The sequence below is a fragment of the Mastigoproctus giganteus genome, chromosome 10, assembly GCF_048544385.1.
Source record: "Mastigoproctus giganteus isolate SK-2022 chromosome 10, ASM4854438v1, whole genome shotgun sequence".
NCBI classification, from domain to species: Eukaryota; Metazoa; Arthropoda; class Arachnida; order Uropygi; family Thelyphonidae; genus Mastigoproctus; species Mastigoproctus giganteus.
In genome coordinates, this window is record NC_143584.1 from 211,763,827 (window position 1) to 211,780,842 (window position 17,016).

A 17,016-nucleotide genomic window follows, 5' to 3' on the forward strand; every position below is an offset into this window, starting at 1 on the left:
ACATTGTTCAAGAATTGTACACGTTTTTTCTGCATCCCGTTACAGATGGGATATACTAAGTCGTAATATCACTAGATTAACACTGAAATCTGTAAATGGTACAAGATGGGAGAGTAGAATAAAAGCAGTGCGACCTCTCAGATTGCAATTAAATGAAGTCTTGAAAAGTTTAAATGACATAATAGATGATAATTCTAGAGACATGAAAACAAAACATACAGCTCAATGTTTGTTAGATCAGGTTGCGTCTTTCAAGTTCATTTGCTCAGTCGTTATACAGAACGATAGTCTGTCAAAAATTGATGTTGTAAGTAAAATGTTGCAGTGCCTTCAATCCAACATAAAGGTTAATGTTTTGAATGAGCTTGTTAAATTTCTAAGTGCAGCCAGATCTAATGAGGCATTTAATGAATATATTAGGGATGCAAAAGTTTTAGCTGCAGAAGTAAATGTAGTGGCAGAATTTCAAGTTATAAGAAGTAGAACTAAAGTTCGCCATTTTGATTATGAAAGTCCCGATGAACAAATCGTAAATTCAAAAGAAATGTTTAGAATACAATTTTATCTAACAATTATTGATACAGCCTTAAATTCCATTCAGGAAAGGTGTGAAAATCTAAATGAATGGAATAATGTATTTAAATTTCTTTGTGAATTTGGAGAAATGACTGAAGAGGAAATTAAAAAATCTTGTTTTGATTTAGATGTTTCCGTTCAAATTAATAAAGGAAGCACAAGTATTTACGATATTGATGGTCTTCAGCTCTTCAATGAGCTGATAACATATAGAATTTTAAGCAGTAGAATTGCAGACCCATTAAAAAACCTTGACATATATTACAAAAAATAACTTGATGTCATCATTTCCTAATCTGTTTATAGCTTTGAGAATTTTTCTGACATTACCAGTTAGTTTAGCATCAAGTGAAAAGAGTTTTTCGAAACTTAAACTTATAAAAACATATTTAAGAACGTCAATGACTCAAGAAAGGTTTAATGATCTAGGACTGTTAGCTATAGAAAAAGAATTGTGCGAAAGTTTAGAATTATCAGATGTTATTGATGAATTGGCAAATAAGAAAGCAAGAGTGCAGTTCTCACTTTATATGTACATTTTGTTACTTCTGTTTTATATATCTTGTACATTTTTGATTTGAATAAAATTAAAATAAATATATCAAATATTTTTATGGATTTTTTTTACCCCTGTCAACTATATAGAACTGTCATAAAAACATACTAGAAGGCTCCCATGGGTTAGGTTAAGTTATGAATCTACTCGCGATCCGCATTGATAGGGGCGGCCAGATATCCTTAAACTTATAATTGTAAACTGATTCCAGTTTACAATTATAAGTTTAAGTTTAATTGAAGTTGATTCCAGATTCAAGGACTGGGAGAACTAGTTTTATAAAGGATGACAGCATATCCGCAGTTTTTGAACTTGTAGGTATTCCGTTTGATAAATACCAGTGTTTTGAATGCTTTGCTGGTGATTTTAAGGACATGGGCATCAAATTTAGCACTGCTGGAGAAGAGAATCCCCAAGTCACACCTTTCAATGATCACAGAGTTAATAGTGTACTCCGTATTTAATAGTTGTGGAGATCTGCAGGATGAGAAAGAAATTACTTTGCACTTCGGGGGATTAGCAGGCAATCCGTTCAGAAATATTGGAGGTACAGATGAAAGACAGAAGATCATTTATGAAAACAATGAAATGAAAATATATCTCGACTGAACCAGTGTAGAAATAACATTTCTGTGTTTATCGTGTAAATCCGAGAGAGAGAGAGAGAGAGAGAGAGAGAGAGAGAGAGAGAGAGAGAGAGAGAGAGAGAGAGAGAGAGAGAGAGAGAGAAAATGATGGGAATGAACAGGGAAATAAGACATCTAAAGAAGAGTCCAGTGACAGCGAAGCGAGTCGGGCGATGACGCCCGCAGCGATCGCGAGCCAATGAGTTTTTCTTAGCGTACCTGCTCAGGGATACTCCAAGAACGAAATAACACCATAAGTGAAACGATAGCGGAAATCCTCGGGTGTGACGCATGTCCAGATAGCTGTGAACATCGGAGACTTGAAAGCGGAACCCAAAACGTTGAGAAAAATTCAGACTTCATTGTAAAAATTGATGTAGAAAACCCGGAACACAAGGAAACAAGGAAAAACCAATGCTGCAGCTCGGAACCTGACATGAACAAATATGAATACCACTTAACAGAGCTCTCTCCGATGTGCAGGGCCCTACGGGAGATCCAAGAGGAGAATAATGAAGGAGAATAATAATGTCCACACCATGTCCACATTACAAGGACGAGGACATGGTGTGGACAGAACGGAATACACAGACATCTAAATTGCAGAGTGATATGAAAAGAAAAATAATGAATGATAAGAAGAACCATCCATACCCTGCAGGACCTGGTCGCAACCTGATCCAAGAAATCATTCTCAGATCCAAAGGCCTGCATATGCACAAATTCTGGTAACGAAACCCAAGGATAACATAGGATTGGGGTTATATACTACTGCCCATCCAGCCACTCGAGGACTAGGACACCAGGAAGATCCGACAGACAATACAGTCCCCATAAGATTACAAATGCAGCGACTAGAGGAGACCTATCAAATTAAAGCAGTGCATACAAAAGACAAGGTGTTTGTATCAAGGCTTAGTCCAGCAACTAAGGCAAGTATGAAGTATAAAGAGCCTCTTTGCAAATGAGCATAAATTGGCAATTGAGATAAGAGCGATTAAAACTAAGCATCCTCCTTATGCATCTTTTATAATCACGTGCTCGCATGAATTGTCATGCCCAGTACTTGATCGGAAGTCGTGGCCTCATGGAACACTGGTCAAACCATCAAAGACAGGTATCAAAAGGAACCTACCAGAATCCCACAATACCAACCAGATGAATAGCAACTAACGAATTCAATAAGTACAGCCCCCAAGAGTAGTCGCCTCTTCACTTCCTTCAGCTCATCAGAAGCTTGTCTAATAAATTACGCATGCTGCAGAGCATGCTCTTCCTAAGAGAATTCGAGTTTATCTGTGTAACTGAATCCTGGCTGCCAGATGATACAAACCTTGATCTCTTTCTCCACACTGTGCCCTATAATGCCCTTAGCAATTGCAGAGCCAACAAAACGGGTGCAGGAGTGGTTATGTAAACCACTGAAATTTACAAAATCTACTTCGAGCAAAACTGAGAATTTTGAGGCCTTGTGTACCACCTTGAAGCACCAGGATTTTGCCATTCAGATTGGCCTAGTTTACCTCCTACCTGACCACACAAATGCATCTAGGCTTGAGTTTCAATCTTGGCTGGTGACTAATCTGAACCCAGAACTCCCTACCATTCTTGGTGGCGATTTCAACATGCCACTTCCAACGCATGCGTCAGCACAACTTATCATTAACATTAAACTCTGCAGAACTTAAGACTTGATACGCCACCGCCATAAAGACAAGTAAAAGACGCTCTTGGGAGTCCTTGGTCTCCACAGCAGGGAACAATGACCCCTGGGGCATTGTCTACAAAGTAACAACCAATAGACTGCCTAGGGGGGAGGTGATTTCTACCACTAGGACTCGGCAGGGAGATCTCACCACAACCTGGGAGCAGTCGATGAATAACATACTCGACAGAATATATCAAAAACCAAATATGTTAACTATGCCAGGTCAGAAACAGACATGCTACAGAAACGATAACTACAGAAACCAGGCGATTGAGCCTCCCTTCACCCTGGATGAACTCCGCGTGGCCGCTAGTAGGGTCAGAAATAGAAAATGCCCGGGCCTCGATCTTATTGAGCCTGAAATACTGAAGAAAACCGTGGAATACAATCCGCACCTACTCCTAACACTATACAATAGATGCTTGGAAACAGGACATTTCCCAACTGCATGGAAAACAGCAAATTTAAAACTAATACTGAAAAATCCTACCAAAAATCCAGAATTTCCGGATTCATATCGACCCATCGCACTGCTCCCAGTGGCAAGCAAATTGTTTGAAAGATTACTCCATGTGAGAGTTATAAAACACTATGAAGCGGCAGGCCTACATGCCAGAAATCAGTATGGCTTCAGACCAGGATCCTCAACCGTGGACGCACTGGGAAACTTGCTAAGGATTTTCCAGGATTGTAGACGAAAGTATCTGCTGCTCATCTCTGTTGACTTTGCTGGGGCGTTTGATTCACTTTGGTGGCCAAGCGTCCTGGCAAGGTTGAGGGAGGCTGAGGTGCCTCTTAACCTCTACAAAGTAATCGAAAGCTATTTAACACAAAGAAGAGTGGAAATCAATGTACACTATCAAAAAATAACAAGAGAGGTGCACAGAGGATGTCCGCAGGGATCGGTGCTTGGGCCGCTTCTGTGGACAATGGTCCTCGATGAATTCCTGACTACGGACCTGGGTTCTGTGGCAGTACACGCCTTCGCGGACGACTTGACATTGACGGTAGAGGCGGACTCCAGGGCCCAATTGGAGACGCTGGCAAATCAGGCACTGCAGCGGCTGCAGCAATGGGCATCAAAGAACCAGCTGAAAATATCGTCAGACAAGACCTCATCGATCCTGCTAAAGGGGACTCTGCAACTACGACGACCCCCGCAAATTAAAATCAACAATGTAACAATCAAATTTGTGAGCCAACTGAAGTATCTGGGCGTTATCCTAGATAAAAACATGACGTTCCAGCCGCATCTGAAATACATCAGAAGAAAAATCAGAGGATACTCTGGACTGGTAACCAGAATCACAAGGAAAGATTGGGGACTCAAGAAAAAAGCACTGATGCTTTACTATAAAACAACCTTCCTGCCTGCAATCACCTATGCAGCAGCGGTTTGGTATCCAAAAACGACACTGGTAGTCAACAAAAAGAACACTAGAAATGACCCAAAGGACCATACTACTATCAACAACGCGCGCCTGCAGCACGGTAAGTACCCCAGCATTGCAGGTACTTGCTGGAGCGCTCCCTCTGGACCTGGAGGCAGTTCAGGCCGGGCTACTGTTTTTGCTGGCCAGGGGAGTGGCCGCTACCCACCAAGGATACACGACTGACCCGGCGGGCAATCTAAAACACGAAAAAAATAGGCTACAGACCCACCTCCTAGATCTTTGGCAGAGAAGATGGACAGAGACTACAAAAGGCGAAGTAACAAAAAGATTTCTACCAGACCTCCAGAAAATATACCCAAAGCAGCCACCGTGGTACTTCCCAGGGTACCATATGACAACACTATTAACCGGACACGGACCCTACAAGGAGAAGCTGTTTGGCTTCCGACTTGTTGAGGACCCCAACTGCATATGTGGAGAAAGTGAAAGCTGGAGCCACATAGTCTATGATTGTCAACACTATGAAGACCTCAGAGGGCTACTAATAACAAGGTTAAGATACTTCCCAAAAGGACTGGAGCACCACTTCCTGGACACTGAGGATGAATATAGGGCACTCTCCCAGTATGCGCAAGACTTATTCACCAGGAGAAAAACACTAATAGCTATCTACAGCAACGTACACAGAGATTGACAAAAATCGGCGCCAAATGTGACAAAAAAACTGAAACCTTGCAGAGGACCAGTACTTGGAAAAGAAGAGTGCTGATCACACGGAAGAGAAAAGCAAGGACGGGGGAATGCAGCACAGACAGTAGAGAACAGACTAAACGCAGCACAGTTGCAAACAGCTTGATGGCGATCTGAAGAGGACACCCTCGCCCTCTTCACCTATTATTCCCACTTCCTTGGGGGGAGGGGACATTTTTTGTTCCTTCTCCTCCACCCCCAAACTTCTACTCTGGTGGGGCATGGGCATGCCCCACTGAAAACTGGGGCTATCTACTCTATTGGCCCCATATTTCTGTCTTTTCCCCCCAATCTTCGGTCTCCCTCCCCTCTCTACCTTCATCATAGCGAAAGCCCCACACGTCAAAAACTAAATATGATAAAATTACCTTACGCCCAAAACTCGGCCTAGCAAACCAAAGCGACATTACCCCAGCGCAGATTTTTTATTTACTTATATATTTATTTTTATTATTTTTTTTTTTTATTTATTTATTTTTATTTTTTTTTTTTATTTTATTTATTTATTTTTTTTTTTAAGGTCCTAGCCGCCGAAATCCCAGGAAATTAAGCGGCAGGACCTGCCAGAGTGAATCTACAGCTACTGGGTTCCTGGTCTGCCTCCACGGGGCGTAAGTGGGACAACGTTGGGCCTCAATAGGGGTCCAACGGCTAAATGACCAGATGAACAACGGTACAGAACACAACACATGAACAATTCCCACACACTTTTAAATCTCTGGCATTTCCCAGTGAACTGGTTCACCACAATGAAAGCAACGCGGAGATGGGGGAAACCCCTGGTGCCGTAAGACAACAACACACACTTACACTTACACTTACACTTACCTACAAGAGATGGTCAAGCTCTCGACCTCATCTTCCACAGCTTACCAGTTGTAGAAATGCAGCCTTCTCAGTTTTCCTTTATGTCAGATCACCTACCCCTGACATGTGCCATCACTGTCTCAAAGGGGACAAACACCTCCATAAGCTTCCACGCAGTCGCATTCCAACATAAACTAAGCTACTCCCTAAGATTTCTCAAACCGCAGGTTCTTATGTCTCACCTGACTACTTATGATTAGCCCAGCTTAAAAAGTTTAACTACAGAAGAAGCAACTATTGAACTCTCACAACAGCTCAAATTTATTGCTACAGCTGGAGCATCAAACGAACTCACAATACCTGTTCATACCAAAACCTTGTACAACAAAGACATAAAAGTGGCATTCACAAGAAAGCAAAAGTCATACAGAAGGTGGTTGAAATCAAGAACCTTAACCAACCAGGAAACATACGAAAGTGATGGTGCTCACTTCCTCAGGTTAAAGAAATCAGCCCACAACAATCTTATCCTTTCCGGCATAAAACAGTCCAGAAAAATTCTTGTACGATGAGACCACAAGTTTGATATAGACAAAGCTCTCTTTACAAAATGGGCTTAACAGCCACAGAACAACGACAATTAGCAACTACCGGAATCCTGGCTGTTGTGGACCGTTGTCTCCCACAAGCCATGAAAGAAATCACCATTACTAGGGAACAGATAATTAATGGAGCAACACCTTACCAAATAAAGCTACTGTTGGGCGGACGGCTTCTCCCTATTTGCTATTAAAATATCCTCAACACTGGGACTGTCCCATCTGTTTGGAGGACCTACTATGCCAAACCGGTTCCAAAAAAGAAACATCCAAAGTTAACGACTGATTTTCGTCCTATATTCATCGGATGATCCCTTTTGAAAATCTTTGTAAAGCTGTTACCCCCCTGCAATAATTGAACACTGCCTCGGTGGCAGACCATCACATCTACACACCTCGCTGCACCACCGATCTACAATAACAAACCTGCTTGACACGTTGTTTCGGATTCAACATGCCATCAGTAACAAATCCCAAATAGACATCATCTTCTTTGATATAAAATCAGTTCTCGACAATGTATCAATTCAAACACTGTCTCATTTATTAAAGAACTACTACAAGGCAACTGCCTCACTAATCTTCACCCTTCGCATCCCCCTCAACGAAAGGATACTGATATATCCCATAGCCGATATATTACACTTATCTTACAACCATTTCTAGCGAGATTTACAAACTTCAGCTGTTATGCTGATGACTTGAAGTTGTTCATCACCGATGACTTTAAAAGCGTTCAGGAAATAAATCAAAACACTGCTGAACAAATAAATCAACTTGTTGGCTACTTAGATATGGCAGAACTCCAACATTATCAGAAAAAGTCCTCCCAAATATTTATCACCAAGAAGCGGAACAAAAATGATATCCAAGCTCTAATAAATGGCAATAAGGCCACAAAAGTTTCATCTCAAATGGATCTTGGTCTCACCTTGGACGAAAACCTTACTTTCCAGGACCATTTCATATACACAAAAAGGAAAACATATGCAGCCTTCTTGGTGATCCGGCAGGAGCTTGTTGGTAGCCAAAATAAGTCCCTAACATGCAAATATATTGTTATGGTTCTCAGCCCCATCAAGTATTGTAAAAAAATTCCTAAATTTTGAATATTGAGTTGTGAGGTGGTTGAACAGGATCCATGGGAACCCGTTCACCATCTCTAGGTCTATTCTACATGCGAACATGAACATGACACCAGGGAAAATCAAAATTCTGAAAAAGAACCTCATCACTCTTGCCAAACTGTTAACTAATAAGATTGATTCTCCCAAAGTGCAAGAAATAATCTTAGCCTCAAGTACCTATACAAGAGAGCGAAATAAAGAACGGTATAAGTCGACTCTTATCAACTTTGTTCGCCTTAGAGATATCATTCCAACAAACATTATGGAATATTTCAACAAACTAAAAATTAACTCCAAAAAACTACTGGATGACAAGAATTATAGGAAGAATATCCTGAAAGACTTGCATCGAAGCATCGACCGCCAGTGAATCACGACAAACACGAGCAAGTAACTCCGTCTAACGGGCGCATAAAATGGCCAGATGACTGGGTCAGAGCATATTAAAAAAAAAAAAAAAACTATTATATATAGGCCACCCGAATAATTAAATTCATCTGCCGTGCTGTGTCTTATGTCTGTTAATTGCGTGTGTTCTATGGTCGATTTGTCTGTTGCTGGAGGAAAAACCCCAGTTTCTGGGGTAAAACCTTGCTATCTATGCCTGAGACCGACTCAGAGCATATCCGAAACGGCACGGCTGGTGGGATGCTCACGGTCAGCCTTGGTCACCGTGAACACACAATACATCGAACCCTGCTGAAAATGGGGCTGCATAGCCGCAGGCTGCTCAGAGTGCCCATGCTGACCACGGTTCAGTGGCCACAGCACGTACAATGGGCAGAGTGTAGAGTGTGTTTAGTGTCAAACGGCACCAGAGGTTTCCCCCATCTCCACATAGTATACATTGTGGGTGTGGAACAGAACACTGTCAATGCCAGAGGTTTAAAAGTGTATGGGTTTTGTATATGTGTAGTGTTGTGTACCGTTGTTCCTCTGGTCATTTAGCCATTGGGCCCCTAATGGGTTCCAACGTTGGCCACACTCTGTCCCGTGGAGGCAGACCAGGTACACCACTATTATAGTTATTTACTCTGGCAGGTCCTGCCACCTAATTTCCTGAGATTTCAGTGGCTAGGACCTAAAAAAAAAAAAAGAACTCTACTGATAGGGGTCAGCCAAAAGGATTACTGTTTATGCAACTGATGTTGTTATTAAGTTTTTGGGTGTAGGGCTCAGGCAATTTAGAGATTGTTCAGACGCTGGTTATAAGTTAGAGAAGGGGGAGAGACTGAAGGCTGGAGGGAAAAGACAGAGATAAGGGGTCCATAGAGAAGATGACCCCCAAATCAGTGGAGCAGGCCAATCCCCCACCAGAGGGAAAAGAGGGATGGTGAGGAGGAAGGCAACAAGGGGTAACCTCCCCTGCCTGGGTGTTGGAGAAAAAGAACCACGCAGGGGAGCGCGGCAAAGAAAGCTTAATGGCAACAGCTGAGCTGTGCATTGGAGCTTTACAGCTGGGACGAAGGTCTCGTCCCATTTTGTCTTCTTTTTCAGAGTCTGGCAAGCCGGTCACACTTGGGACTGTACGTAATGTAACCCGCCCGATGTATACTTGTCACTACGAGTTCAGAACTTTCAGGTCTGGTCGTCAAGTGTGTGGTTATCGCCAGACTGTGTCACTAGTACGGGTCTCACTGCAGATTTGTCCCTTTTGTTAAGTCAAAATTAGAGATGTATGTTCACTGCAGTCTGACTTCGGGACGGTTTCAGGGCTTCTGTCCATTTGGTCACTGGGTCAGCAGAGCTGCATAATATCACAATTTATAAAGAGTCTAAATCAGGAAGGTCCAAAACTGTGTTGTCATTCGTGGAACAGAGGTCCCATCCCAATAACGATGGTAGTCATTGATAGTCCAGCTTGAAATTGATTCAGCAGAGCTGCATAATATCACAGTTTGTAAAGAGTCTAAATCAGGAAGGTCCAAAACAGTGTTGTCGTTCATGGAACAGAGGTCCCATCCCATTAACTATGGTAGTTCGTTGACAGTCCAGCTTGAATTTGGGCAAGACGAGTTAATCAGGTGTACGTTCGTTCCAGCCTTAAGGATCTTCTTCTTGTGAAGAGCTCCTGGCAGTATTGCGAAAAGGCCTTGTACTCTCTGTCGCTGTCCAACAAGTAATGCTCCTGGAGTTTTGAATTGAAGTTAATTCTGGTAATCAGAATGCAGCGAAGGTCCTCATACAAAGGGCAGTCATATATTAGGTGAGACCAACTCTCCAGCTCTCCACAATGGCAGAGGGGATCATCAATAATTCCAAGACTTGACAGTTTGACTTTGATTGATCCGTGACCTGTTAGCATGAAAGTTGTGTACAGGCTGAGAGAGAACCATGAAGGAGACTTGGGATATACCTTGTTGATAGGTGGAATAAATTTCTTAGCGATATCTCCTTTAGTAGAGTTAGCCCATCTATCTTGCCATATCTGCTGTAAACGGAGGCTAAGGCGCTTCTTTTCAGCAATCAAGTTATTAGTGGGATCAATGGTGTAAAGTGTGTGTGTGTGTGTTTGGGGTCAAACGGCACCAGGGGTTTCCCCCATGGTGTGGTCCATGAACGTCACCAATGTGCCTTTTGATAGTTGGTAGAGGAGCCCGCAACGTATCACCTCCAGGTCCAAAGGAAGGGCGCCTGCCAGCACCTGAAGGGCATGGATGCTGACAGTACGGCAGGCCCTGGTAATGGTGAGGATCATAAATCTTTGAATAGTTTCCAGCTTCTTTCTGTTTACTGCTACTTTTGCTCTCGGATACTATATCTCTGCAGCGTATGTAATCGCCGGTAGAAATACTGCTTTGTAGAACAGCGAGAGAGTGCGGTGGTTGAGGCCCCAATCCCGACGCCTAACTCTGGCGACCAAGGCAGTATAGTTCCTTAACTTTGTCTGCAGGTGTTTCGAATGTGGAAGGAATGCAAGTCCTGAGTCCAGGTTTATTCCTAGATATTTCAGTTCAGTAGTGAAACATATTGTGGTCTCGTTTATCTTGATTTGTGGACGACTTCTTAGGAACCCTTTCAGTAAGATGGAATTAGTCTTCATTAAAGAGATTTGAAGATTATGATCCCTTGCCCAGTTTTGTAATATTAAGAGAGCCTGATTGGCAGAATTTTCTAGCTGCGCTCTGCAGTCTGCAGACACTGCTAGGATCAGATCATCTGCATAGGTCTAGGAGATAACTTCATTCAGGTTAGTGTTGAGGAAGTCATCAAGTACAACATTGCAAAGGAGCGTCCCCAGCACCGAGCCCTGGGGACAACCACTGTAAACCTGGCGTTTGACTCTGCAGTATGGTGCATTGACAATTATTTCTCTGGCTGTTGGGTAGCTTCTTATGGTGTTATAAAGGTTTCCAGGAAGACAAGCACGTCTTAGTAGGCTGAGGACAATGGGCTCGCGAGCATCGAAACTGGACCATGAGTGATTGGAAGAAGGTCGTCTGGTCTGATGAATCACGTTTCTTGTTGGACCATGTGGCCGGCCGGGTACATGTGCGTCGTTTAACTCGGGAAATGATGACGCCTGACTGCACCGTGGGACGAAAGCAAGCCGGTGGCGGCGGTGTTCTGCACATGGATGATGGATGATGTCCAGTCATCCATGTGCCGGGCACTCTGACGTCTGCAAACTACCTAAACATCATTGCTAATCAGGTACACCCTTTCATGGCAACGGTCTTCCCCTCTTGCAGTGCCGTCTTACAGCAGGATAATGTGCCATGCCACACCGCCCGGATTGTTCGAGACTAGTTCGCAGGACATGAGGAAGACATCCCTCGCCTCCAAATTCCCCCAGAAAGACATCAATCCCATCGAGCATCTGTGGTTTGTGTTGGAACAGCAACTCCCATCTGCGGCGTGTCAACCACGGATCTTACAGGAGTTAAAGGATCTGCTGGTTACGGTTGGTACCCGATAACATAAGACGCATTCAGAAATCATTAGCGTCCATTCCTCGCCGGGTATGAGCTGTTTTGGCTGCATGTGGAGGACCAACATCATATTAGGTAGGTGGTCATAATGTTTTGGCTCAATGGTGTATGCTTTCCCAACTTCAGGTTGTCAAACATTATCTAAACATTATGTCCTTTTAATGTATGTACATATGTATGTATTTTTCACTTATAATTCTATGTACACCCTTCTAGCCAATAAGCTCTAAGGCGGTGAAATCAAGCTTAAAAATAAACTGAATAATAATAAGAATAATAACATGTAGCATGGCATCTTCTGGCCGTGATTAAAACTATAAGGACATGGTAAGTGCACGCTTTTATGAAACGGCGCTCGTTCAGGTGTTCAGAGATTTTATTCAACACTGAAGGTAAGAAAGGTACACGTGGTTCTTGTAAATTGTGAGATTTTACTCACCCCTCTCGCTAGTGGACGAACCCACCGCTTGGCAGGTATATAGGTACATTATATCACTGCATTCACGTGGACGGTAATTCGATGTCGGTATGGATAAACGTCGTGAGTTAACAGACATTAAAAGAGGGATGATAGTAGGCACCCGACGCATGGTCACTATATCGCGGAGGTGGTACAGAAATTGCACTGTCTCCATTCGACAGTATCAAGAGTGTATCGGGAATACGCAATTTCCTGAATAACATCTTATCGTGGACAGCGCTATGGGTGGAGAAAGGTGGTGAATTAAAGAACATGGCCGTAGATATCTGTCTCGCATTGTTTCAGCCAACCGGAGAGCCACAGTGGCACAAATCCCCACCGACTTCAACGAGGGAGGTGCCAGAAACATCTCCACCAAGATCATCAGGCGATCGTTCGCCGCAATAAGTTATGGAAGCCGCCAACACACCAGAGTTCCATTGCTAACACCATGACACAGGACTCTATGCCTCAACTGGGTGAAAGAACATCCGCACTGGACCTTGGATAATTGGAAACGGTCTCCTGGTCCGATGAATCCCGTTTCCAGTTATTTTTCAAGGAGGTGGGAGGGTGCGTACAATGCTATGCATACGTCATGTCAACAAGGAACTATTCAGGCAGGTGGACGGTCGGTAATGGTCAGGGGCGTATTCAACTGGTAGACGTTGAACCTCTGGTACCGCTAGACGCATCTCTAAACGGTCCAGGTTATATGTCCATCCCTGCAGACCAACTGCATCCCTTCATGTTCATCGTGCACCACAGGGCAATAGATTCTTCCAGAGCCATGGTGACTAGAACATGGTTCGAAGAGCATTCCGTAGTTTTACCACCATGGAATGGTCTCCCTGTTCACCGGACATGAACCCTGTGGAGCATCTTTGGGATGCTGTGGAAAGGTCCGCTCTAGCTTTGGATCCTTCACCAAGGAATGCGATAGAATTATGGGCCGCGGTGCAGGAAGCATGGATGGAAATATTTGTGGAACGCTTTCGTGAACTAGAGGACTCAATGCCTCCCTCTGAGACTGCCCTTATCCGGGCGAAAGGTGGGCCAGCCCTTTACTAGGTAGGTATCCTGTGATTTGTGTCCATTCATGTAGTGAACCAAAGGGGTCTTCCATTAGTGGAATGTGCCTTAACAGAATGATATCTGGCTTGATGCCCCATAATTTAGGAGCTATCTCAACCTCAATGAGGTTCAGCCCAGTTCTTTTCAGGTTTTGATTTCTGGACAGCACTTGCAATTTCTTCATCTGTGAAGCTTGATTCAATATAAAAGGTAGTATATTGGGCATACTGTTCTCTGATATTGCAGTGAGAAAGGGAAAATGAGAGGGCAAGGGAGACTTCGCTATTCTTCGCTTGGTATTATGCTGTTAAGTATGATATTTATAGTAGTCTCCCAGGTAACGGTGTCAGCAGACCTACACTGTTGTACAAATTGTTATATTAGGACCCCCCCCCGTAAATAATTACATCTATCCATATATTTATTTTGTCTGTAAATTGCATGTGGTCGATTTTCCTGTTTGCTAGAAAAAAAATTCCTAGTTTGTGGGAGGGAACCTTGCTATCAACCCCTGAGACCGACTAACTTAGCCAAGGAGTGAAAAGAGCCCACTAAAGTTCCTTGCGTCATCGATCGGATGCGAATCTGGGCCTTTTGCACCAGGTGTGGGGAGGGTGGTGACGATACCACTGTGCTAACCGCGCAGACACCCTGTTGTGCAGTGTAGTAGATTTCTTGTGGTTTGTATATTTCTTATGATCTTATAAACCAACCTCCAGGTTCAGTATTTTGTGTGGTTTGAACAAGCCTGCCATGAATGCCTCTTGTGAAATTAAATGAGGTCAGTGTACTTTTTTCCTGAGAACAATATATTTTTGTTTAAGGTGATTTACTTCAAAAGCTGGTCAGGAGCTCCTCTTTCGCTGAAATTCATACCTGAAGGACTTGTGCACTCAGGACAGCTAACTGAAAAATCATCAGGAGACTGATTTTTAAAGGGACGCTCCCTCCTCATAGCAACCAGACAAGCATGGACAATGTTTGTTTGTATAAAGTAAACTCAATCGCTAGCTGAAAGAGATTATAACTCTCGTTGTTTGGAAGAATTGAAAATATTGTTGATACGTTCTTCAAATAATTCCCATTTGGTAGATTTTATGTGAAATTTTGGTATTATATGTAATTCCCGAGAACAGCTGTTATTGGATTCATTTAAGTTGAAGTGAAAACAATTGTGGTCACTGTTAGGCCATTAGTCAGTGACCGTCCAGTGTGTATCCTGTTTGTAATAAAAGTCGTACCAAATGTGACATAAATATATGAATCAAAATTTATGGTACTAAAAGTTGGGAAGTGGCCTGATATGTTTGGCCACTTTAATTATCTTTCTAAGATGAAGTCTTCAACTTTCGACCCAAATCCTCGAGGTAGGATTCAATAATGTCACTATATTGGCAATATAATAATATTTTTTATTATTTGGGTGTCTATCCACGATTCTGTTTTGCTTTAGCTTGTTGAAGAAACTTCTGATAGGTCGGCATTTATCATTCACACGGAAAGTTAGTACTCTAGCACAATCAGAGGAATTGTTTTTATTAGGACAGTTACTATAAATATTTCCTCAGGCAGGCATTGTGGTGATTTTTCGTGTTGGATCTTCATAAAAAAAATAACACAGCCCATCCACCAGCTGAAGATAAGCCAGTAAGCTGGCTTGAAACAACTGCCCTGGTCGCGTCTCACATTTTTAAATGTGTGGCGACAGAACCTTTGATAATGTTACTTGTTTCTAAGTTGAACATAACCCCAAGCAACAAGGTCTGCACCCTCGGTTTTCAGCAAAACAAAAGTCTCACCTCTCTGTAAATAGAACGAAAGTACAGCGTACGAATTGTACAAGAACCCTGGTGCGTCTTATTATTTTGGTTGTCTTAGTACCATTTATAAATAACCTACTCCAATTTGTGATTATATAATCCCAGTAATAAAAAAAAACAAACAAATTAAGGGCTCCAATCCTCAAGCTATGAAAATTCAAACAACGATACAAATTAGTGCATTTGCATCATTGAGTCATAGTCATCTTCAAAACAAACCGAAGTTTGCATATTTGTTTTTAATGCCTAATATTCAAACTTCGATGTTTTGAAAATATGTTTTAAAAATGCAAATACATGTACAGTACACTAATTTGGGTCATAGTGTTCTCAGTTTTATTGCGAATATTATTGATGGCCTAACGTTCTTTGGCATTATAGCGCCATCTATTTTTAAAATTGCGTTTCAGATTGTAACGTGCTCTCGTTTGTTAGACTTCAAGGTTGATCGTTCAATGGTTGGTGCGAATGTGCAAAGTTTAGTGCAGTATACATTTTAATTAATATAATTTTAAATCAAAGAAGCATGATGAAAAGTGGAATACAGAATTTACGATTCAATCAAGATCATGGTATTGAAAATTACGATTTTCATATTTACTCTTTTTGTAGAGTCAGATTACAAAATAATTTTTAAGAGTAGAAAGTTGCGAAATTATTTGCTCTTGATGTTATTCAACCCAGGCTGTCATTACCAAAAAAACGAAGTGTATGTTCTACATTAGAAACATTTTCGAATTTTTTTTTTTTTTAATAAGAATTATCTTTCTGCCCGTTTCAGCTGAACATATTCTTTGGTTCAAGTTGGTTCAGCTAGATGCGCACATCCTTTTGTTTATAACTCAATGTATTGTTTACTGATGGATGTTGAGGTTGCAAGATAAATGGCTTCTTTCCCGCCTTGGTGAAGGGGTTGGGGTGGGGAAGATCAATAATATGTTAATATACTATTAAACTTTATTTTATTTGCATAACTTAGAAATTAGCAATTTCTAAGTTAAGATATTAATGACCAGGTTTGGTTAGATTACTTATTTAAAGCATTTTTAAAGCCACCCTTAAAAATAATCACAATTGCAAAATTTTTATGAATTAACTTGGCCTTCTTTTCGCTGTTAAATTGAGATTAATTATATTTTCTTGAAATCTTGTTGAAATATCCCCTTCTCCATTGCAAGTGGCTGTTTTCCTGTAACAGATACAGGAAACAGCCACTTGCGTCAATTTAGAAATGCAGGATACTTTTTGCCAATGTAGTCTTTTCATACTATTACTGAAATGCTTTGGGAGCAGTGTAGTTTTATGATAGCATTACTTTCACCTGCAGTGAACAAAGATCATTCAGGCTAGTGAAATTAGGTTCCTTTGCTGAAAACTTCTGCCATCATTATATGACACCTTACCCCCTTTGTTCAGTGGTGGCTGTGCTTTTGAATGCAGTCATTGATGACCAGTTTGGCACTAACCTTAGCTGATATGGAATTCTTTTCATTTTCTGCTTTTGCTGATTTATTTCAAGCAGTTTTTATAGTAGTTGCATTTGACATTTCTAATGCTCTCAATCATGTTTGGCATAAAGCTCTTCTA

General features: G+C 41.9%; 2 protein-coding genes across 2 annotated transcripts in view; both read left to right on the top strand.

Moving 5' to 3' along the window:
• The first annotated feature begins 202 nt into the window (after positions 1-202).
• Positions 203-1,157, top strand: LOC150079853 (uncharacterized). The gene is made up of 2 exons (XM_090383255.1): positions 203-606; positions 971-1,157. Exons 1-2 carry the CDS (start codon positions 203-205, stop codon positions 1,155-1,157), a joined length of 591 nt encoding a protein of 196 aa, XP_090239381.1.
• Positions 1,158-15,928: 14,771 nt separating this feature from the next.
• Positions 15,929-17,016, top strand: part of LOC150079854 (WD repeat domain phosphoinositide-interacting protein 4-like) — a 59,894-nt gene continuing 58,806 nt past the window's right edge. Inside the window, exon 1 of the mRNA XM_090382403.1 lies at positions 15,929-16,001. Within this exon, the coding sequence (XP_090238529.1) occupies positions 15,956-16,001 (46 nt within the window). The 5' untranslated portion in view covers positions 15,929-15,955. The remainder of the gene's footprint in view (positions 16,002-17,016) is intronic.

What these genes read in the sequence shown, in the direction of transcription:
- LOC150079853 (XM_090383255.1), top strand. Translation starts at nt 203, where the DNA reads ATGAAAACAAAACATACAGCTCAATGTTTGTTAGATCAGGTTGCGTCT. An exon ending in TTAAATTCCATTCAGGAAAG is followed by an intron (nt 607 to 970) that starts GTGTGAAAATCT and finishes AACATATTTAAG; the next exon opens with AACGTCAATGACTCAAGAAA.